Below are 24,500 nucleotides of genomic sequence, written 5' to 3'. Positions count from 1 at the left end.
GAAATCGTGTAAAATAATGAGTAAAATTATTGAATAAAAATGTGAAAATCAAATTCATCACTATTTTTTTCGTGTGAGAAACATGTGTACTTTTACTCCAGGTCGTATTCCCAAGCAACCTCTGTGGTTCCTAAGTGAGAACGCATACACAGTTTAGTGCCGAAGAATGTGGCTTCTGTGATCGACTGTTTCGCAAGAATACGGGAGTCGTTTGTGCGCCGGCTCGCGGCGCTAGGTGCACTGAAACCTTTTACGCATGCGCAGAGCGAGCTTTGTCGACCAATCACAGCGCTCGCTGGCACGTATGCGGCCCCAGGCATCACTAAATGTTAAACTTGCTTTGTCAGTGCACTACCTATTTCGTAAGTCGATTTTTGACCAGTTTATTACTTTTAACATGGGTCGGTGGCTGAAGTCAGGATCATTGAAGTAGGGTGCAGTGTTTTCCATCGCCTTCACAACAAAGGAAGTTTCCAGTTGAACTGAATGAGGAGGGAGGACGACCACAGGAAGAACAATCACAAGAAGCTCCACAGCCGGATTTATTATGTGAAAACGGTACAAGTACTCCATTCGTTAGAATATCCTGTGGAAGTGGAATAACCAAGAAGCGTAAGTACAACGAAAACTATTTAGAAATGGGCTTTATGGAGACAAAGGAGGGTAAAGCTCAGTGTGTTATTTGTGCGCCCGTCCTTACGAACAGTTCAATGGTTACAGTTAAATTGCGCCGTCATTTTGAAGGTACTCATCCGGGTTTCCAGGCTAAGGACATCGATTTATTTAAAAGGAAGAGTGCTGAACTAGTTGCTTCTCAGCATTGCATGAAAACTCTTGCAAAAACAATTAATGCAAATTCATTAAAAGCTTCTTTCTTGGTTAGTTATCGAGTGGCAGAAACAAGCAAAGCTCATACCATTGCAGAAAATCTCATAATTGGATCGCTAATTTCAAGTTGTTTTCATTCATCTCTAAACCAAAGACTATTGATACTTCGGGAAGGGGGGTCATTCTGAACATGGCACTTGCATTAAGAAACTCTCAGTTCCCATGGGTTTCGCTCTGAAATTTAAAGTTACTGTACTCTTGACTGACTAGGGGCCCGCCATGGATTTTCGACTGAAGAAGGGGTCCGCCAGCTGGAAAGGTGGGAAGCCCTGTTCTAGAGTGTGCTCCGAAGTTCCAGTCGCTGTCGTCGCTACAGCTCGAGTCATCGCCGTTCACCCTTTCCCCTTATTCTCCCAGAGCGGATTTCCCTCCTTTCTCCCCCTGAGTCCCTGCACCCCCTCCTCAGCTGTGTCCCTCCCACATCCTTCCCTCCCCAGTTCTCTTCGACGCGCCCCCGCCCGTCTCCCCCCCCTCTACCCCCCCCTCCCACCCCTCTTCCCTTCTCCCTCACCTCCATGCCCCTGGCAGATCCTGTGTTTTGCTCATCGTCATCAGTGTGCAACGTCAGTGTTGTGTTTGGTGCTGTTCTCTTGTGCGACGAGTGCTGTGATTTTAATTGTGTGCTGGACTTTTACATAATGTTACTGTCAGTGATTGTTATGTGCTACCCCTTCCGCCGATACTTTTATGCTCCGGTCATACTCCGTCTTGTGGTCTTTTAATTGTCCCAGTGTGTGGATTTTGTGTGCGCTTCATTTTTACGGTTTTTATCTCCGTTTTACAGTCACCCCCTTTTTGTCTATTGTCTTCCATAAAGTTCCCCTTTTTTATATCTATGTACACCATATTTTCTTCTTTATGTTATTTTTAAATATCTTCTATTGTATGTCCTATGTCTTTCGGCTGAAGAGCAGCGCATTTGCTGCTGCCAGCCCGCCCTGCTGAGGAAATGAAATGCAATAAAGAAAGAAAAAAGAAGTTTACCCTTCTAGTGTGCCTACGCTGCCTAGAGGTCTGTATTGTGCTCCAAGTGGACTTAAAACAAGTTGTCACGTGCTATGAATATTGTATCACGGTCTGTTGATGCTGAGTTTAGGTGTGTCCTTGAATGAATGTGTGTTTTGAAAATTGAATTGTAGCCATTTCAACAGTTATGCTTACAGGTATGCGTGCCTGATATTTGGTTGGGAGTAGTGCCGCTGCTTACACTGACATCAGTGACACGTTGGCAACCAAGTGTAACTACGACAGATACGTTGTGACAGCGAGGATAGATAGGCAACTCAAAAATTCTACGTTTACAGAGGACATACAGTCTTACTAGGCAGTGCTCCAATCCGACATGTCGAAACCTACCCTGAAATTTTTCTTACAGGAAGAAAGCAGAGACAGAAATGCACTGCTAAAGTTTTAGCTACTAAGACGCACTAGAAGTATTTTTTTATTTTAAAATTACTAATGTTTTCTGTACGAGAAACCGCTTGTAACAGCAGTTTGTACAGCCCCTCCTATCCAGCACGTGACTCAGCGAATAAGCAAACGAAGCCGGACACGAGAACGTAGCGCCGCGCAACGCGAATTCCAAAGTGCTCACACACAAATTTTAAGCACATAGATCATACCAGAAATGTTTCAAATCATTAATTTTTTGAATAATTTGTGTATAACCATTCCTGCAGCACAGATCTTATAGTTTTTGAATAATGTCTGTTTAACTAACAATAAAACAGTTCGTTGACTGTTCCTGCAGTCGTCACAAAAATGTATGACGAAACCATTTTTCTTACAACAGGCACACCTGATAAAAGAAAAATTAAGTCATTCAGGTACATCACTGTAATCGTTAGTTTGATTTAGGCAGTATTGGGATGGAGTAAGAAATGATCGTGGGCTTTCTGCATATAGTGTTGCGTAGCAAGCATACTTGATCAGTTTCGTAAAACATGCCGATGCAAACTGACACTGAACAGATGACTGACGTAAAAATACTATTGGAAATTATATTCGTCCGACAATTTTCTGAAAAATGCTTACACTATGGAAACATTTCTTTATCGAGAGACTGAATCACACTATTACTTCCGAGTGGAATCCGAACCATAACAAGTCTCTTCGTCGTCCTTGTAAAGACAGGTGTTGTTACGTCCAGGTCAAGAGTCCAACGAAAGCAACGAATTAATTTCTGCAACTGGTAACAAAATATTTCGTATGTAATATTGAAAATTATTCTCCCCCATTTTCTCCAGATTTTGCTACGACGATTACTAGATTTTTGCAACTAAACAATTCATTTTTTAATATTTGGTCCAAATTTGCTTTCAGGTTCATAAAGACAGACACAAAGCTGCGAAACATTAATCCACTTATCAGGGCATAACACTGAAACAATAACAGCGAATACTAAGAATTATAAAATAATATTAATTTTAGAAATACTTCATGTCACCATTAGAAAAAAATTAATGAAAAGTTCAATAAAGCTAAGCTGAAATCAATGAACAGAACAAAATAAACCCAAAAAGTTTGAACATTAGCTCTAGTTCTCTTTTATCAATATGAAACTTTCATTCCATTAACTTAATGCATGTCATAAATTCACACCATGAGACTCGGAACTCTTATCAAAATTCACAACTTAAGAAACCGATATCTGCCTGACAGGGCTGAAATACAGATTCGTTTCGATTAGCAAGTTAAGAGATTTTTGCTAATTCAAAAATGGTTCAAATGACTCTGAGCACTATGCGACTTAACTTCTGAGGTCATCAGTCGCCTACAACTTAGAACTAATTAAACCTAACTAACCTAAGGACAATGCACACATCCATGCCAGAGGCAGGATTCGAACCTGCGACCGGAGCGGTCGCTCGGTTCCAGACTTCTGCTAATTATTGACGTCTGTTTGCTTGCTGTTTATGAAGATTGAAGAAGTGAAGCTGCTAGCTACAATGTCTGTTAACAGGAAACCGCCGCAAGTAGAATGTTTCTCATTACCGCCCAAAGCCCAGTTAGCCTTTTTCCTTATCGGTAATACCACGAAGTCCAATGTAAACATCGTAACAAGCTCGCTCATAATAAGCAAACTTCGCTAGAGTTTATTTTTACTTTCAAAATGAGCATGTTTAAAGAAGAAATCCTCTCCTTATATCGAATCAATGCGGGCTTTCTAAGTGAACCTTTTCCATACACACTTGGAGGGTGGTTATAATTAAACTATCGCTACTTGAGAGTGCCCCCACAAAAACGAGTGATCACAGGAACTTTGTGAAAACATTTGTAAGGACATTTGGAAGAGGTATAACGAATAAACCATTGAAAGAAATACATTTTAATTTCCGCATGAAAGGGTAACACTTTTTAATTGTGTGCCATGTTTAAGTTCCAGATTACAAACGTTGCTCAATATGACAACCATCTGCATCCACGACAAAATGGATACCATTTCACAATTGTTCACAGCACTTTTCGAAGGTGGGCCAAGGAATGTGCAGATGTCGTGACACAGCTCGTGCACTGCTTGGAGATGGTTCAAATGGCTCTGAGCACTATGGGACTTAACTTCTGAGGTCATGAATCCCCTAGAACTTAGAACTACTTAAACCTAATTAACCTAAGGACATCACACACATCCATGCCCGAGGCAGGATTCGAACCTGCCACTCCGGCCGACCGCTTGGAGATCGCATATTGCATCCAGCATTCTCAGTTATTGAAACAGTACTTCTTCAAGAATTTGTGGCGCAGTTGGCCGTCGACCTCTCCCAGAAGCAGTTGCCAAATCGCCAGTTCATTCGAACATCTCAATCATATTTTTCACTCCCGGTGTGGAAAGAGGACTTCTCCGTATTCCTTTAATGCGTCGATTATAGCGAAGAGTTGCAGCACTCTTGCTGTTGTTTTGATAAAACAGCTTTGGAAGTAAAGCCCTCGTCACAGTACCCATACGCATGTTGACTGCAACTGTAGTGCACACTGATGCGTCACCGTACGAGTACGGCTCCTAACGGCAAGTCATGACACTAACATTACTAACAATGCAATTCCTGCAGCTCACAGTCTAACCATCATTCCTATAAAGCTGGATACCGATACAGTAAATAGTTTTCGCTTAGCACTGGCTTAAGTAGCGAAAGTTTAATCACAACCACCCTGTATTTGCTACTACACTCCTGGAAATTGAAATAAGAACACCGTGAATTCATTTTCCCAGGAAGGGGAAACTTTATTGACACATTCCTGGGGTCAGATACATCAGATGATCACACTGACAGAACCACAGGCACATAGACACAGGCAACAGAGCATGCACAATGTCGGCACTAGTACAGTGTATATCCACCTTTAGCAGCAATGCAGGCTGCTATTCTCCCATGGAGACGATCGTAGAGATGCTGGATGTAGTCCTGTGGAACGGCTTGCCATGCCATTTCCACCTGGCGCCTCAGTTGGACCAGCGTTCGTGCTGGACGTGCAGACCGCGTGAGACGACGCTTCATCCAGTCCCAAACATGCTCAATGGGGGACAGATCCGGAGATCTTGCTGGCCATGGTAGTTGACTTACACCTGGTAGAACGATGGGTTCGATGACGGTTTGGATGTACCGTGCACTATTCAGTGTCCCCTCGACGATCACCAGAGGTGTACGGCCAGTGTAGGAGATCGCTCCCCACACCATGATGCCGGGTGTTGGCCCTGTGTGCCTCGGTCGTATGCAGTCCTGATTGTGGCGCTCACCTGCACGGCGCCAAACACGCATACGACCATCATTGGCACCAAGGCAGAAGCGACTCTCATCGCTGAAGACGACACGTCTCCATTCGTCCCTCCATCCACGCCTGTCGCGACACCACTGGAGGCGGGCTGCACGATGTTGGGGCGTGAGCGGAAGACGGCCTAACGGTGTGCGGGACCGTAGCCCAGCTTCATGGAGACGGTTGCGAATGGTCCTCGCCGATACCCCAGGAGCAACAGTGTCCCTAATTTGCTGGGAAGTGGCGGTGCGGTCCCCTACGGCACTACGTAGGATCCTACGATCTTGGCGTGCATCCGTGCGTCGCTGCGGTCCGGTCCCAGGTCGACGGGCACGTGCACCTTCCGCCGACCACTGGCGACAACATCGATGTACTGTGGAGACCTCACGCCCCACGTGTTGACCAATTCGGCGGTACGTCCACCCGGCCTCCCGCATGCCCACTATACGCCCTCGCTCAAAGTCCGTCAACTGCACATACGGTTCACGTCCACGCTGTCGCGGCATGCTACCAGTGTTAAAGACTGCGATGGAGCTCCATATGCCACGGCAAACTGGCTGACACTGACGGCGGCGGTACACAAATGCTGCGCAGCTAGCGCCATTCGACGGCTAACACCGCGGTTCCTGGTGTGTCCGCTGTGCCGTGCGTGTGATCATTGCTTGTAGAGCCCTCTCGCAGTGTCCGGAGCAAGTATGGTGGGTCTGACACACCGGTGTCAATGTGTTCTTTTTTCCATTTCCAGGAGTGTATGTAGTCCAGCATTTCTCTGGCTCGCCACTTCCTTATGCACTGCATTCCAATACAACAACTAAAAAAACTTGAGTTTCCTGTTTCATTTTCTTAAATATGTTAATGAATTAGCATTTTTTGACTGACACACAGTAACGTAATGACCTCAGAATAGTGTATCAATAGCCTTTTTCGTTGCGGTGGAATCCTCTAACGAAATTGTATTCACCAACTTTCTCCTCCGAATGCGAAAATATTTTCTTGACCCCGACCTACCTGGGGGAAACGATCACCATGATAAGATAAGGGAAATAAGAGCTCGTACGGAAAGATATAAGTGTTCGTTCTTTCCGTGCGCTATACGAAGTTGGACTAATAAGAAATTGTGAAGGTGGTTCGATGAACCCTCTGCCAGGCCCTTAAATGTGATTTGCAGAGTGTCCATGTCGATGTAGATGTAGATCGTTATCCTTCTTTAATTTAGTTATTTGGTAACCTTTAAACGCTTGAGAGTTGTAATTATTTTTGATATACCTACACGGAAAGGGTATTCCGAACGGCGACCATTAGTTTTGATACGTTTTAATATAGAATCATAACATATCAAAAAGAGGTTTAAATTTCAATTTTCATCTCTAGTTGTTTGACATATTTAAGCAAATTTTTTACTGGAAACGATGCAGAAGAAAACATGTTACAGAATAACTTATTTCTGTTAATTTGCAAATTTTTCACTGTTTTCAGTAAATTTTATTTTCCTTTGTTACTTTTCGTAATGAAGTAATCTTCAAAACTGATAAATGCTACTCTGATGCGATCTTCATTGATAGCTAGTAAAGGGTTTCTGTTATCCAGTTCTACCAGATAGTGATATTTTCAACCACCACAGGCGCTGTTCGGCTTTTGAAGAAATCGCATACAATGCAGAATTGCTTGTGCAGACGTAATGAGGTTCGCAATTCCTCGATTAAGCTCAGCTGATTTCCCGAATCACAATGGTGATTAATTATAGCGAGAATGTTAACTGTAACTTCCTATCGTTGGAAGAGAAGCAAGTATGTGAAGGTCATTGCATATAATTTTGATGTTATAGGTGAATGCTACGTACAAGTGACAATGGAAGATATCCTGGAATCTTACAACAAAATCATTTACGCCGGAAAACTTGTACTTCAGTTGCATACATCTTTTTGAAACAAAAAAAGGCCATACGGTCGATAGTAATCTAAGGCGGTTGTTAAGAAGCTTGTGAAAACTGAACAGCTGCAGAACAAGAGTATCATGTAAATGACGAAGGCTGATATGTTTTAGAAAATAGTAAAGTAAAAAGTAAAGTAAGAAGTAAATCAACATCTCATTTTTAGAAGCAGAGTTTTGGATTATATTGCACTTAACTTTCATTCTTGTTCTGCTAGTCGAGCGAGATTTATTCACAGTATGAACCACCTTTATGCCCGTACGGATACTTTTTATTTTTATTTTTCATATTTTTTTAATTGCTTGAAAATGGCTCTGAGCACTATGTGACTTAACTTATGAGGTCATCAGTCGCCTAGAACTTAGAACCAATTAAACATAACTAACCTAAGGATATCAAACACATCCATGCCCGAGGCAGGATTCGAACCTGCGGCCGAAGCGGTCACGCGGCTCCAGACTGAAGCGCCTAGAACAGCACGGCCACACCGGGAAGGAGAATCATTCGACGTTGCTGCGTGATAATCGCATATCACTCTAATGTGGAAGACCTGAGTTCAGTTCCCTCCTTGGAGGGAGGACTGGAACTAGATACACTCAGACACATGATGCCAACTGAAGGCCATTTGAAAGAGAACGAGCGGCTACAATATCTGATAATCGACAACCGCGGCGAGAGCGGTGTGCGGACCCTATCGCCCTCCATACCGCATAGGCATGACGACACATGGCACGGATGACATGGCACCCGGTCGGCATCGCTTGGTCATCAAGATCTGTTTCAGGAATTTAGTTTAGTTTAGTCTAATATTTACGTGGCAAGAAATCTATCGCTGCCGCTACGTGCGGTAATAGTCACAAAATTATACTTCGCTACCTTCCTGTTTCACCCTTTCGTATTGGTTACACTTTTATCATGATACTTGACAGTATTCGTATTTTTTTTTCTTTTTACTATCGCACCGAGCGCAATGACACTGGACTCGTATTCGCGAAGGGTATGTTACAAATCCCCGTCCAACCTTCCAGGATTAGGTTTTCCTTGATTTCTTAGACAAACTAAGAAACATTTCTGGATGTTATCTAAAAAAAGAACACGACCTACTTCCTTCCTGTCCCTCTCTAATTACCTAGTCGTCGACGGGACGTTAAAGCCTTATCTTCCTTCTTTCCTTTCCTTAGCTCTTTCGTCTGATACTAGCATGTTATTTCACATGCACGAAATTTGCGCGCTCAACTGTTGGAAAATTCGACTAAATGTCTATCTTTATTTCCGTTCAGTTGCACTACACGTGTTTTACATGCCGATGATGGTACAATCTCTTATATCTTGCGAAACATCCATCTATTGGATTTTTGAATTTGTGATTTGACATTAACTATAAAATGAATAATTTATACGGAAGAAATTTTTATTTCAAAATATGGTTCCTTGTAGTTATCAAAGGCAGCAGTACTATCTATCTACATCTCCATCTACATTTATACTCCGCAAGCCACCCAGCGATGTGTGGCGGAGGGCACTTTACGTCCCACTGTCATTACCTCCCTTTTCTGTTCCAGTCGCGTATGGTTCGCGGGAAGAACGACTGTCGGAAAGCCTCCGTGCGCGCTCGAATCTCTCTAATTTTACATTCGTGATCTCCTCGGGAGGTATAAGTAGGGGGAAGCAGTATATTCGATACCTCATCCAGAAAAGCACCCTCTCGAAACCTGGCGAGCAAGCTACACTGCGATGTAAAGCACTTCTCTTGCAGAGTCTGCCACTTGAGTTTGCTAATCATCTGCGTAACGCTATCACGGTTACCAAATAACCCTGTGACGAAACGTGCTGCTCTTCTTTGGATCTTCTCTGTCTCCTCCGTCAACCCGATCTAGTACAGATCCCACACTGATGAGCAATACTCAAGTATAGGTCGAACGAGTGTTTTGTAAACCACCTCCTTTGTTGATGGACTACATTTTCTAAGGACTCTCCCAATGAACCTCAACCTGGTACCCGCCTTACCAACAATTAATTTTATATGATCATTCCACTTCAAATCGTTCCGTACGCATACTCCCAGATATTTTACAGAAGTAACTGCTACCAGTGTTTGTTCCGCTATCATATAATCATACAATAAAGGGTCCTTCTTTCTATGTATTCGCAATACATTGCATTTGTCTATGTTAAGGGTCAGTTGCCACTCCCTGCACCAAGTGCCTATCCGCTGTAGATCTTACTGCATTTCGCTACAATTTTCTAATGCTGCAACTTCTCTGTATACTACAGCATCATCCGCGAAAAGCTGCGTGAAACTTCCGTCACTATCTACTAGGTCATTTATATATATTGTGAAAAGCAATGGTCCCATAACACTCCCCTGTGGCACGCCAGAAGTTACTTTGACGTCTGTAGACGTCTCTCCATTGATATCAACATGCTGTGTTCTGTTTGCTAAAAACTCCTCAATCCAGCCACACAGCTGGTCTGATATTCCGTAGGCTCTTACTTTGTTTATCAGGCGACAGTGCGTAACTGTATCGAACGCCTTACGGAAGTCAAGGAAAATAGCATCTACCTGGGAGCCTGTATCTAATATTTTCTGGGTCTCATGAACAAATAAAGCGAGTTGGGTCTAACACGATCGCTGTTTCCGGAATCCATGTTGATTCCTACAGAGTAGATTCTGGGTTTCCGAAAACGACATGATACGCGAGCAAAAAACATGTTCTAATATTCTACAACAGATCGACGTCAGAGATATAGGTCTATAGTTTTGCGCATCTGATCGACGACCCTTCTTGAAGACTGGGACTAACTGTGCTCTCTTCCAATCATTTGGAACCTTCCATTAGTCTAGGGACTTGCGGTACACGGCTGTTAGAAGGGGGGCAAGTTCTTTCGCGTACTCTGTGTAAAGTCGAATTGGTATCCCGTCAGGTCCAGTGGACTTTCCTCCGTTGAGTGATTCCAGTTGCTTTTCTATTCCTTGGTCACTTATTTCGATGTCAGCATTTTTTCGTTTGTGCGAGGATTTAGAGAAGGAACTGCAGTGCTGTTTTCCTCTGTGTAACAGCTTTGGAAAAAGGTGTTTAGTATTTCCGCTTTACGCGTGTCATCCTCTGCTTCAATGCCATCATCATCCCGGAGTGTCTGGATATGCTGTTTCGAGCCACTTACTGATTTAACGTAAGACCAGAACTTCCTAGGATTTTCTGTCAAGTCTGTGCATAGAATTTTACTTTCGAATTCACTGAACGCTTCACACATAGCCCTCCTTACGCTAACTTTGACATCGTTTAGCTTCTGTTTATTTGAGCGATTTTGGCTGCGTTTAAACTTGCAGTGAAGCTCTCTTTGCTTTCGCAGTCGTTTCCTAACTTTGTTGTTGAACCACGGTTTTTTGCCGTCCCTCACAGTTTTACTCGGCACGTACCTGCCTAAAACGCATTTTACGATTGCCTTGAACTTTTTCCATAAACACTCAACATTGTCAGTATCGGAACAGAAATTTTCGTTTTGATCTGTTAGGTAGTCTGAAATCTGCCTTCTATTACTCCCTTTTTTATATTCCTATTAACTTCCATATTCAGGGATGCTGCAACGGCCTTATGATCACTGATTCCCTGTCTGCACTTACAGAGTCGAAAAGTTCGGGGCTGTTTGTTATCAGTAGGACCAAGATGTTATCTCCACGAGTCGGTTCTCTGTTTAATTGCTCGAGGTAATTTTCGGATAGTGCACTCAGTATAATGTCACTCGATGCTCTGTCTCTACCACCCTTCCTAAACATCTGAGTGTCCCAGTCTATATCTGGTAAATTGAAATCTCCACCTAAGACTATAACATGCTGAGAAAATTTATGTGAAATGTGTTCCAAATTTTCTCTCAGTTGTTCTGCTGAGTCGGGAGGTCGGTAAAAGGAGCCAATTATTAACCTAGCTTGGTTGTTGAGTGTAACCTCCACCCATAATAATTCACAGGAACTATCCACTTCTACTTCACTACAGGATAATCTACTGCTAACAGCGACGAACACGCCACCACCGGTCTATAGTGTGACATCCACTTTTATTCATGTGTAGGACTCTTTAAGAAAGCGGAAAGTTTCCACGCATGTAGTCCACGTTTCACAGTCGACCAGGGATCTGAAGAACTTAACTTTCCTGAATTACCGAAAGTGTCTTAAGAGTGGAAACATGTGCACCCGGAGGTAAGTTCCAGCAGTCTGCTCAGATTAACTGACTAAAGTCTATGTGAGGCCTAAAACTAATAAGAATGTACCGAGTGGACCATGTGCAATGAGTATCCAATGGAGATTACGGGTGCTGAAAGAAAGTATCAAACAAACGAGACTCGATTTGATTTAACCAAGGCAAGGGAAACTGAAATGGGTACAGACATGTAAAAGTCACCGTTACTGCGGACACAAGAGCAGCAGCAGTTGTTAGTACAAATGTGTAAGACAAATACAGCTGATCGAAATAAAATATAAGTTACACATCCCATTCGCTTATAAATGTTTCACACCACAGTACATCAGTACGCCAACAGTACTTCAAGAAAACTCTGTAAATTATCCGAGGTCGTAGGATAACTGTATCTGTAACATGAAACGTTTGTAGAAGCAATTAGAACAAAAATCCGCGCTACAAGGTGTGGAAGAGGTACTTAGAATTTTCCACACTACTGATCAAGGAATGTAAATCAGTATGTATATTCCTTATTGTCGTTTCTTGTTACCAGTATTAGTTTATTCACAAGAATAAGCAGCTTTCACTCGGTTAATTCTCGGCAGAAATCAAATCTGCATTTGGATCGGACTTCCTTATCTCTTGTGCAAAAAGGTGTGCAGTATACTGCTGCATCCATTTTCAATAAGCTTCCACTCGAATACAAAAATCTTAGCAATAATCCACGCGCTTTCAAATCGAAACTGAAGAGTTTCCTCATGGGTCGTTCCTTCTATTCTGTCTAGGAGTTCCTTGAAAAAATTAAGCTGATTCTTACTGTATTGCTGATAGCGTTTACTTAAACTTACGGACTGACTTTTTTCAGGTTCATGAACATTTATTATTATCTGTTATTACTTTTATTATGTAATTTCATGTACTGACACGTTCCATGACCTTGGAGATTTGCTCCTCAATTTGCTCCTACGGAACTTGACGTGTAAATAAACAATTAAAAAAATTCAATATGACCATCACTGTAGTAAGAGCGTAATTCATTCTTTATAATTATTTGGAGCAGAAATTCTTGAATATATCAAAAGAACAGAGTGCTATAAACGATTATGAGTAGAATTTCATCGTTGAATCTACGTTTCAAATAACAAGATGCAACGAACTGCTGTAGCCTTTGTTATAGAAAGAAATGAGTAGTAACACGTAGTGGACACATGGCCAATTCGGACATAAAGCGAGCGTGACTAATGCTGCAGATTTGTGTAGTTACTAAATATATTTAATTTTCGGAGGTCTTCTTGAAAATACGACCCAGGTGAATTCATACACGTCTGATTTTGTTATTTTTATAGCTCCGGCGTTTTGGTCTTCCGATGGAATAAACTGCTCGATCACTATCAGTGGGTTGACCGATTTATACGAAACTTGATACAGCGTAATAATTCAGTTCAGAGTCGAAATACCCACTCACTAATAACCCACAAAGTGTAAACACTCAGTACTGCGAGCACCCCTCTTTTTTTCGCAGCGGAGTGGTAATGTTGGTGTTGTATGATGGTCGCTGTTGTTGCAGATGACGCACTGGCAGAGCCCGCACATGCACGCCTACTTCCCGGCGCTCAACTCGTTCCCGTCGCTGCTGGGAGACATGCTTGCAGACGCCATCAACTGCATCGGTTTCACTTGGGTACGTCAGCAATTTGTTTTCTATATGTAGCGTCAAACTTCCATACAAAAGAGGCACTAAAAACAATAAAGTCCTAAAGTACCGACTGAAAGTTTTGAGAAAAATAGATGTTTGTGAAAATCAGATTTTTAGGCAGACCATCACTCTACATCTACATCTACATACATACTCCGCAATCCACCATACGGTGCGTGGTGGAGGGTACCTCGTACCACAACTAGCATCTTCTCTCCCTGTTCTACTCCCAAACAGAACGAGGGGAAAATGACTGCCTATATGCGTCTGTACGAGCCCTAATCTCTCTTATCTTATCTTTGTGGTCTTTCCGCGAAATGTAAGTTGGCGGCAGTAAAATTGTACTGCAGTCAGCCTCAAATGCTGATTCTCTAAATTCCCTCAGTAGCGATTCACGAAAAGAACGCCTCCTTTCCTCTAGAGACTCCCACCCACGTTCCTGAAGCATTTCCGTAACACTCACGTGATGATCAAACCTACCAGTAACGAATCTAGCAGCCCGCCTCTGAATTGCTTCTATGTCCTCCCTCAATCCGACCTGATAGGGATCCCAAACGCTCGAGCAGTACTCAAGAATGGGTCGTATTAGGGTTTTATAAGCGGTCTCCTTTACAGATGAACCACATCTTCCCAAAATTCTACCAATGAACCGAAGACGACTATCCGCCTTCCCCACAACTGCCATTACATGCTTGTCCCACTTCATATCGCTCTGGAATGTTACGCCCAAACATTTAATCGAGGTGACTGTGTCAAGTGCTACACTACTAATAGAGTATTGAAATATTACAGGATTCTTTTTCCTATTCATCTGCATTAATTTACACTTATCTATATTTAGAGTTAGCTGCCATTCTTTACACCAATCACAAATCCTGTCCAAGTCGTCTTGTATCCTCCTACAGGCACTCAACGACACCTTCCCGTACAACACAGCATCATCATCAAACAGCCGCACATTGCTATCCACCCTAACCAAAAGATCATTTATGCAGATAGAAAGCAACAGCGGACCTACCACACTCCCCTGGGGTACTCCAGATGATACCCTCACCTCCGATGAACACTCACCATCGAGGACAACGTACTGGGCTCTCATAGGTTTGACTTTTAGTCACGTCTCAACTTCAGATAATTCCTGTAGAAAATAATGTACCAACTTTATGTTACGAACTTTTAATTAATATTTACAAATATTAATGTTAATCCAGCGATTTTTCACAGAAATGCTTATAGCAATAGTTTCTTTTTGATTGTTGTGGAGTTTGTAAGTAATGTGAAACAAAAATCAGAACATAAAGAACAGATACCATCACATAAAGAACAGATACCACACACACGCATATACACAATTATGACCTCGTGCAACACTTAATACATGGTCCTCGTTATTATAGTTTTCATTAAAAAGTGGCTCTGAGCACTATGGGACTTTACTTCTGAGGTCATCAGTCCCCTAGAACTTAGAACTAATTAAACCTAACTAACCTAAGGACATCACACACATCCATGCCCGAGGCAGGATTCGAACCTGCGACCGTAGCGATCGCGCGGTTCCAGACTGTAGCGCCTAGAACCGCTCGGCCATTCCGGCCGGCAGTTTTCATTAAGTACATTCTCTGACTTGAGTTCAGATAAAACTGTCTGTTCACTTCAGGTACGAAATCTAGTCGTATTGTTAAGTCTTTATGTTTCAAGGTTGGTACTTACCTTCCACCTGCGTATTTGGGCCTACATTTTGCATGGCATCTACAAACTGTGGGGAAGTAACAAATTACGGTCTCCCTCGATGCGACTTGCAGAAAACGGTGGCCTCCTACGATTCCAATGAAAAATATGTTACTTTAAACGATAGTTCTTGGCATCCCGTAAAAAGTGCAGTTCTGAAATGTTCAATCTTATCACGAACATCAGCTTTTTGTTTGGCAATGAGGTCGGTAATGCTCTTAAGAGTTCTGAAATCCTCAGCGTTCATTTTACAGACTGGGATGCTGAAACCATGGAACGTGAGGTTACAGTGGAGCATTGCTTTAAGATCTTGAAGCTTTTATGAAGAAATCGGCTTCAGAGCAGCCATCGAGAGTTCCTGCAGCAAAAAAAAAAAGGTGTTTTGGGCCCGTGTGGAAGTGAATATCAGAGATATGGGAGGGACAGCTCTTAATAAATGTTCATATATACAGTGTAGGGGTACAGTGCAAATAAAGCTGGTTCACAGCAAGATCAGCAGATGTCAGGAAAATGCGCAAATGCTACAGTCTCAGAATCAATGACGATGTGACTTAGGCCCTTATGGTTTTCAGCGCCTCATTTGTAAGACTGAAAAGGGAGTAAATTTACTTCATTGGTTTTCTACAGCAAATATGGTCCTTTGGAGCAAGCTGTTACTGATTTTAGTACTAAATTGTTGGAATGTTATGGAAATCAGCATCATCCGAGCACAATAAATTGATTAATCACCGAACTCAAAATGCGTATAGTTCTACAAGGAATGTAGCACTTGCTATTACAGGCATCTAGAGGCTGTATAGACGATTTAGAAGATCAAGTTTTGATAAGGTCCCATGACCAGGAATGTACTGTTTGTATGTAAAATAAGTTTGAAGATCGGATCATTTTCAAACCTTCCGCTTCGTACTACGTACATAGCGGAGTCAATGATTGCTGAGCTGTGTGCTCTACCGGAGCTGCTCCACGTGACGAAAAATACCTGCCACTCATGCTTTCATATACACACGGTCCGAAAACCTTGGTACACGTCCGTGCAGCACCACAGTCAACCCTCCTAGCTGTCAAGTAGAATATGGTAGACGGAGGCTATCCGGAAATCGTTCTCGATACATTCATTGTCTAGCTCTACCATTTCTTACCGTAACGTGAAGCGGAAGATTTGAAATTGTTCCGATCTTCAGTATTATTTAATGCCCATATGGTACATTTCCGGACATGGGTTGCTTACCAAAACTTTATCTACTAAGTCCTCAAATAAAATGGAAATAGTTCTAAAAGGCACTTGACACTTACTATTACAGGCTGAAAGTGTTCGCCGTTATCTGTATGAAATAAAAGACACTATTATGAATATATGTTTACATAAAAATACATGTTATTACTAACTGCGCATTTACCTAATAGTTAATCCAATCGCCACCATTGTTCATTATAGCTTGGCACCTTTTCTGCATGCTTTCCACGAGATTTTCTACATATTCTCTCGGTAACTATATCTGTATCGTCTTTATTTTATATGGCAGCTGCTTCAAAGTATGTATTAGCTTCATTTGCGATCGGACTGCAGGCCAGTCAGAGTTGGCTGCGATGTTTCGGATCATTATCCTCTTGATGCACCCATTTTGTCTCGATCGAACCAAATAGCGTCTTAACAGACCTCAGAAAGCATTTTTGATAAATATTGCACTTTTTTGAGTGTTTAAACTGGGTGCAAATGAGTGCAAACAGCCAAAACTGCAGCTGACAAAACAAAACATTCAACTCTCACACAGTTTATCTACACACTGTGCAACAGCACATTGAGTATAGATCACTACCAGAGATGTCGCTGCGAATACCTAGCCCTAACGCGATCATGCCCACTATGTGAAATCTCTCCATGTCGATGGTTAATTCTCATTTGCAACCCTTCTACGCTCCCACGTAACATTATGTTCACGCAAGTGCTTAGTTTTCATAATCAACGTAACTAACTGACGTAACTACAACGAATTGGTAACCGACGGCTTTCTAACATAATGGGTAAGACGTGACACTCCGTATTAGCTGTAATTGTTTATATGAGGAACCTTAAATTTTAGAGGCTGTGGGCCTCGTGTGACGCATGAACGCGGCGTACAGCCAACGACGCCGAATGCGTCGGGGTGCCATACTGAGCCAAGGGCAACTCAGTCACTGCCCGCACCTCACTGAGTTTGTTCATATCGTTGCACAAAGCGCGCACATCTCGATGCTTTCAAATGCGCTCAATGGAGGACAACAATGACACTCATACCTACTGAGCGCACCCCCAGCCCATTCTGACAGAATTCGAGAGCAACCGGATGGTGAATTGTCTAGCTGAAGCTGCAAGTCGTCTGCGAGGTACAGTAGCTGAACAAACTGATGCTCATGGTTGTCCAATTCGTACCAAGGCTACCTTTCTCCGTGCTAGAGAAACAGCGTTCCAGTTCCCAAGCTAATTTCTGTGCCCAATGACATGCAGTGACCAAAGCGACATGTGTTAGGCTGTGGCCTCTGTATCCCACCGCGAGTAGGTTTCCTGGATGGTACGTCTGACGCTGTCGTCCAGAAGAAATGGCTAGTGATACGTTGCACTTTCGGCCGTCTATCCTTCGTTACAATCCGCGATAGTCGACATTGATATCTCCCATCAAAACATTGTAGCCCACGGCAGTTGGTTCTGGTGGCAGCGCTTTTTCCTGAATCGAATACCCTTGTTCCATGAAAACCCACTTACTACCCGATGCCATCGAGACCTCGGAGATGCAGTCTTTTCCATCCTGCCCTTGATGCCGACGGCCAAACAAAGTTTGATAACATCCCAGTTAAGTTACATGCTGAACGATTCTTTTTCTGTGCTGGCAGAAACTCACCAACAGAGTAACTGTCTATATTTCTTTAGTCAAAACTTCTGAGCCGAGAGGCTGTGGTAGGTATATAAAACTACTCCCACATCGTCTCGTGGTATTGACTGCATGATTATCTCTGGCTGGAAATTAAAGTACCGGGTGATCAAAAACTCAGTATAAATTTGAAAACTGAATAAATCACGGAATAATGTAGTTAGAGAGGTACAAATTGACACACATGCTTGGAATGACGTGGGTTTTTATTAGAACCAAAAAAATACAAAAGTTCAAAAAATGTCCGACAGATGGCGCTTCATCTGATCAGAATAGCAATAATTAGCACAATAAAGTATGACAAACCAAAGATGATGTTCTTTACAGGAAATGCTCAATATGTCCACCATCATTCCTCAACAATAGTTGTAGTAGAGGAATAATGCTGTGAACAGCACTGTAAAGCATGTCCGGAGTTATGGTGAGGCATTGGCGTCGGATGTTGTCTTTCAGCATCCCTAGAGATGTCGTTCGTTCACGATACACTTGCGACTTCAGGTGACCCCTAAGCCAATAATGGCACGGACTGAGGTCTGAGGACCTGGGAGGCCAAGCATGACGGAAGTGGCGGCTCAGCACACGATCATCACCAAACGACGCGGGCAAGAGTTATTTCACGCGCCTTGCAATATGAGGTGGAGCGCCATCCTGCATAAATATCGTACGATCCAGCAGGTGTTTATCAGCCAGGCTGGAGATGATCCGAGTCTGTTACATATCTGCGTACCTCTCACCGTCACGGTAGCAGTTACAAAACCAGAATCACGCATTTCCTAAAAGAAAAAATGCCCGATAACCGTGACTTTCTCCTCGTGCAATGGAGTTTCCACGACAGTTTTAGGATTTTCGGTAGCCCAAATTCTGCAGTTGTGGGCGTTGACAGACCCTCGGAGCGTGAAATGAGCTTCGTCGGTCCACAACACGTTACTCAACCAATCCTCATCTTTTGAAACACCCACACCGCAAATGCCCTCCGCTTCACTAAATCGCCAGGTAACAGTTCATGATTCCGATGGATTTTGTACGGGTAGCATCGGAACGTACGCCTCAGTGCCAACCAAACAGTAGTGTATGGAATGCCGGTGCGACGTGCGACTGCACGAGCGCTGACTTCTCCGTGCATAGACGAACCCGCTAAAGTCTCCATTTCTTCCTTAACTGTTTCAGCAGGAGTACGCCTTGTGCTCGGTCGGCCACTACGGGGTCTATCGTCTAAACAACCCTGGCTTCGAACTTCGAAATCATTCTCTCCACAGCTGCATTTGTCGACGGACCTTTACCCGTTCGAATCCCCTTCCTGTGGCGATAGGATCGTAACACTGAACTAGCACATTCCCCATTCTGATGTTACAGCTTCACTAAAAGCGCCTTTTCAGGTAACGTCAACATGCTGCGACTGCTGGCGCATCTGGCTCTCTCTCTCTCTCTCTCTCTCATTACAGCTCTGTTTATACACGATTGTCATGCGCAGTCACTGGCGTTTTGCTGTCCAGCGCCATCTGTCGGACATTTTGTGAATTTTGTTTTTTTGTTTTGTTTTAATAAAACCCCATGTCATTCCAAGCATGTGTATCAATTTTTACCTCTGTATCTACATTATTCCGTGGTTTATTAGGTTTTCAAATTTATACTGACTTTTTGATCACCCGGTATAAGGAGAAGTTTTACGTTGCGACAACACCCATAGGAAGACAACTGCCTGCCATTCACCACCAAATGGCCATACAGAACACTTGAATAGAACGTTGCCAAATAGGCTGTCAATGCACGTGGATGTCGACCAGAGGTATTGGGACACAATACAGCCCGTCCTGATATGATCATATAAAACAGCGAAACGAGACGCTACAGGCTTTACATCGTTCTTTCTAATCCACTGTCGCGAGACGGAAATGACAACGGATACACTGTTCTCGGTTCAACCGGATGATGACTACATGAAACATCTTATCACTAAGACTGGACCGAAGAAGCAAAGCAGGTGGCTCCCATACAGTCCATGGAGGGCCAGGGGGAAAGACCGAGAGCCCAGGAGACTGCGTATGGATTTTTACACCTCTGCGGAAAGTGGCACTATTGGAAAAGTTACTAAACAGCTACTTTAGGGCGTATCGTAACCTTCGTCGCTTTCCGGACGTCACATATGTAGTCGAGAATTATCACTCTTCATCAAGAAGACAAATGCGCAGAGACGTCGTCCATGTCCTCCATACGCAGCCCTACTGCCGTCCATAGGCGCAGATCAACGATGGAAGGTTAAATGAAACTGAAGACGCACTCAACGATAGCGAAGCTTCGACGGGAGGGGCTACCTTCGATGGTCATCATAGTTAATAGAATGTAACAACAGGATCAGAAAGGGTGGATCCACCAGTGAAGTCATACGAAGGACCACTGACAAGAGCTAGATCCATGGTGCTGTAGTCGGCTCCAATGGGTCACAGTTTTATTCAGGAGATGGATCAAAGCTGTGTGCAGTGGTGCATGCTGTGTGGTGTAGTGGTTAGCGCCGCTGGCTGATGTGCTGAGTGTTCAAATGGTTCTAATGGCTCTGAGCACTATGGGACTTAACATCTGTAGTCATCAGTCCCTAGAACTTAGAACTACTTAAACCTAACTAACCTAAGAACATCACACACATCCATGCCCGAGGCAGGATTCGAACCTGCGACCGTAGCAGTCGCGCGGTTCCGGACTGAGCGCCTAGAACCGCTAGATCACCGCGGCCGGCTGTGCTGAGGGCTGTCGGTTAAAACCCAGTCACCAGCAATTATTTGTCATTTCGTATTTATCACTTCTGATAGGTTTTTCAAATACCTTAATGCTCTCAGTTATGTCTTACGTTTCATTGACGACTCTGCTTCTGAGTTGAAATATTATATAACTTATCACCGCCGTAGATGAAATGTGATGTCGACTTTGCAGCAACCGAATGACTATCGATTACTTTTAACCTGTTCACAACCATGGAGATGTATGTCCCACGATAGGTTATCAGAGAACTAATGGGAATTTTTGCTGCATGTTCTTCCTCTGTATCAGTGACCCATTAAAAGGGAAGCCTCCTAATGATTGGCGAAATTCTTATAATTACAGCTTTCATCTGTAGGATCTGCAGTGTTCAAGTTTCATCATCAACCTTTTGCTCCACTCCATGTTGTTACAACTAATTAATTTGCGTCTGAAAATAGGCAACCCATTCAACAGTTTTTAAAAGCATGATGTTGTCGTGGGTTCCCGGGCAATTTGTTTCAGCCACTTCAGTGAATTTCTTGCACATATTGACGCAGTCGGAGACGAAAGGTCAGGGAATAGTTTCGTATATCGACCACATTCTCTCAGCCCGGAAATTTTAACTGAATACCGGCCATGAGAGCCTACAGCATATGATTATAGTTCAGATGTTCATGAGTGTACGTCTACGTCCATAATGGATTGTCTGTACTTAGATGTCGGGTTTCTTGCTGAAATTTCTTTGTGCTTTGTATATTTCAAAATGTGCGCAAATTTAGTGTGAAGGTAATCTAAAATTAGCAACACAGGTGAGAGAATACGGAATGGTGTTCTGTTTAATAGGCGTCAAGCCCCGCGTGCACGGAGCTGGAGACGGTGGTGATGAACTGGCTGGGCGAGATGCTGGGACTGCCCGACGACTTCCTTCACACGCGCCCAGACAGCAAGGGTGGCGGCGTCATACAGGTCAGTAGCCGACGCTGCCTGCTCGGTCCAGGTGGAAGAAAATTTCATCACCTGTATCTGACAGGCAAGAGAGGGAAAAATAGCAACGTTAATCTCCTGATCACCAGACTGCGCGAATGCCTCTTCACGAGACATTGTGGAGACGCTTACAGATTTTAAACATGTCTACCGTGTCTCGAGAAGTGTGAAGGGGTTACACCTTGTTGAAGGCAACGAATACAACAGACAGGGGTATTAAACTCGGCAGTTTCCACAGTGTTCTTGCAGAAGAGTAAGCTGTTTCTGTTTAGGTATCTGCTCTCTTGTTTGCTATCGTAATCAACAACAGAAACATGATTCCGCAGCATGCAACCACTCATTACAGTTATACACAGGAGTCAATAAAACCTAACCACGCCCGGCTAGCCACGCGGTCTAACGCGCTGCTTCCCGAGCAAGAAGGAGAGCCGGTCCCTGGCACGAATCCGCCCGGCGGATTAATGTCGAGGTCCGGTGTGCCGGCCAGCCTGTGGATGGTTTTTAAGGCGGTTTTCCATTTACCTGGCGAATGCAGGTTGGTTCCCCTTATTCCGCCTCAGTCACACTATGTAGGCGATTGCGGCGCAAACACTGTCTCCACGTACGCGTACACCGTAATTACTCTACCACGCAAACATTTGGGGTGTTCACAGGGGGCCGAACCTCACAACAACCCTGGGTTCGGTGTGGGGCGGCGGTGGTGCGGTGGGGTTGGTAGACTGCTGTGGCATGTTGTGGGGTTATGAACCATTGAGGGCTACGGCGGAATGAAGCCTCTCCGTCGTTTCTAGGTCCCCGGCTCAATACACAATACACAATTACATGTACGAGACACTCTTCACACCTAGTGAAGGGAAGGTCTCCAGTGGGTGAAACTAATGAAAATATTCCCGATTAAACAGCTGAATACTTGCAGACTTACCAAATAATGGTGTCATATTGCATTTGTATGTTCTGAAATGGAAGCCTGACTGGCCACTTTTAATGTAAAATATTTATTATGCGTTCGAAATATAATGTAATTAACTGCATTCCACCCACAAAATCACAATACTGAATGTTACTTATTCAGAGTTTCACCGATCCTTTTTCCAACATAATTTCCAGAAGCTTTATAATTTAGCCATTCGTGAGCGACTGCATGTGGGACACACAGCAGTGATAATGTTGGATAAAGTTTGGATGAAGGAACTTGACAGTGATTTTGTGGAAGGTACGATTCTTAAATTTGCATGGAATGATTTAGATAAACCACAGTACATATACCTCATGGGCCAATCTGCCTGTGCCTTATTAACAAACAAGCACGCTATGCACAGCAGGCGTGTTCAACTGCATGACCAGGAATAACCTGGTCGTCGTGAGCAGTGTTGATGCTCGTCCAAATAACTGCAAGCTTTCAAAAGCGCTGAGGTGGTCACGCGTTAGCCTTTGTATTATCAGCCCCTGGTCACTATTCACACTCGAGATAATATAAGTAAATGTCTTTAATGGATCACAAATTATCTCAGGTGAAAATGTCAAGCATCTATGACTCTACATGTCAACTAACACTTTTGTTCCATTGAATGATTTAATTTATTGAGTTTTCTTGTGACAATGGCTGTTTATTTTCTGAAATTTTAGAGGCATATCTGTTCTCGGCGAGACTATTGTCTACATCATAGGAGATTAGTATTTGGTTTGCTTTTGTCTCTATCGTAAAGAATACAGTGCAGCGAGTATTATTTATTTGTGTACACAAGTTGTTTGTTTGCTTGTCAATTTATGAAACCATCATATCCATACAGACTTTGTATTCTTGTCTCTATGTACATTCTGTTCATTTAGTTATTATTATTATTATTGTTATTATTATTTCCAAGTACGTCTGCTATGAGTCTCCCCGAGTTCGAAGTCACAAAATTCCATTACCGCCGATTCGCAGGGAGTCGACTAAATCCCTGGTGGCTGAACGCATTTTCATCTGCAGAATCTGATCAGGATGTGAAAATGAGTTAAGGAAATATGGTTACTGTAGAGTGAATTTTTCGTCGGTCACCTTTGCAATATTTGAAAACTTCATACAACACATGACTGAGGTATAGATAGCCATCCCCATCCCAAAACTTACGAAGGTCCGGTCTTAAGGGATTGTTAGACATGGATCCGCATCAAGTTAGACAGGGGGTCCTTCAAGCACTGAACCGAACAAAAAACAGGTTACATACTCTGTGCACCTGCAGGCATGTGAGAATACACAATGTGATCCCTGAACAGAGGTTGAGATTTACCAGTGCTGCATACACAACCATCAGGCCCGTTCCAAGTACATACCAAAGTTGAAAAGGCGCGGGAGAAGTTGTGCAGCCGTAACGTAAGCGAGTGCACTGCTCGCGCCAACTGACGGTTAAGATGTGAGATATTATAACAGCTATCACCAGGTTTAAGAACTCTCACACTAGCAGTTTGCATTCTGATTTTATTTTCGGTGCTTCCGCTCTTTTAGTTTTGGGGTACGTGCTTTTCATGTAGGCCCTGCTCTGCGAGAGGCTTTCCGGCAAGCCGACGAATTAAGACGGTCTCCTGTTTTATGCCATGTACCGGGAATTCCCTATCTTAACCTAATGGAACCTTTGTGTTTAGACTTTTATGGACTCATATTTCATGCACATACATGGAGTTTGTTCTTAAGATTTTTAGTTTAAGTTCTGTTTAATTTTTTT

At 43.2% G+C, this 24,500-nt stretch overlaps 1 protein-coding gene across 2 annotated transcripts in view; it reads left to right on the top strand.

The window, feature by feature from the left end:
• Positions 1–24,500, top strand: part of LOC126297689 (histidine decarboxylase) — a 393,180-nt gene that overhangs the window by 173,601 nt on the left and 195,079 nt on the right. For both annotated transcript variants that reach the window (XM_049988805.1, XM_049988804.1), the window contains exons 4-5: positions 13,316–13,429; positions 21,655–21,777. In XM_049988805.1, coding sequence (XP_049844762.1) covers positions 13,316–13,429; positions 21,655–21,777 — 237 coding nt within the window. The remainder of the gene's footprint in view (positions 1–13,315; positions 13,430–21,654; positions 21,778–24,500) is intronic.

This window comes from Schistocerca gregaria, chromosome X, assembly GCF_023897955.1.
Source record: "Schistocerca gregaria isolate iqSchGreg1 chromosome X, iqSchGreg1.2, whole genome shotgun sequence".
NCBI classification, from domain to species: domain Eukaryota; kingdom Metazoa; phylum Arthropoda; class Insecta; order Orthoptera; family Acrididae; genus Schistocerca; species Schistocerca gregaria.
The sequence above is the reverse complement of the archived record's forward strand: the minus strand, read 5'-3'. Positions and strand labels throughout refer to the sequence as shown.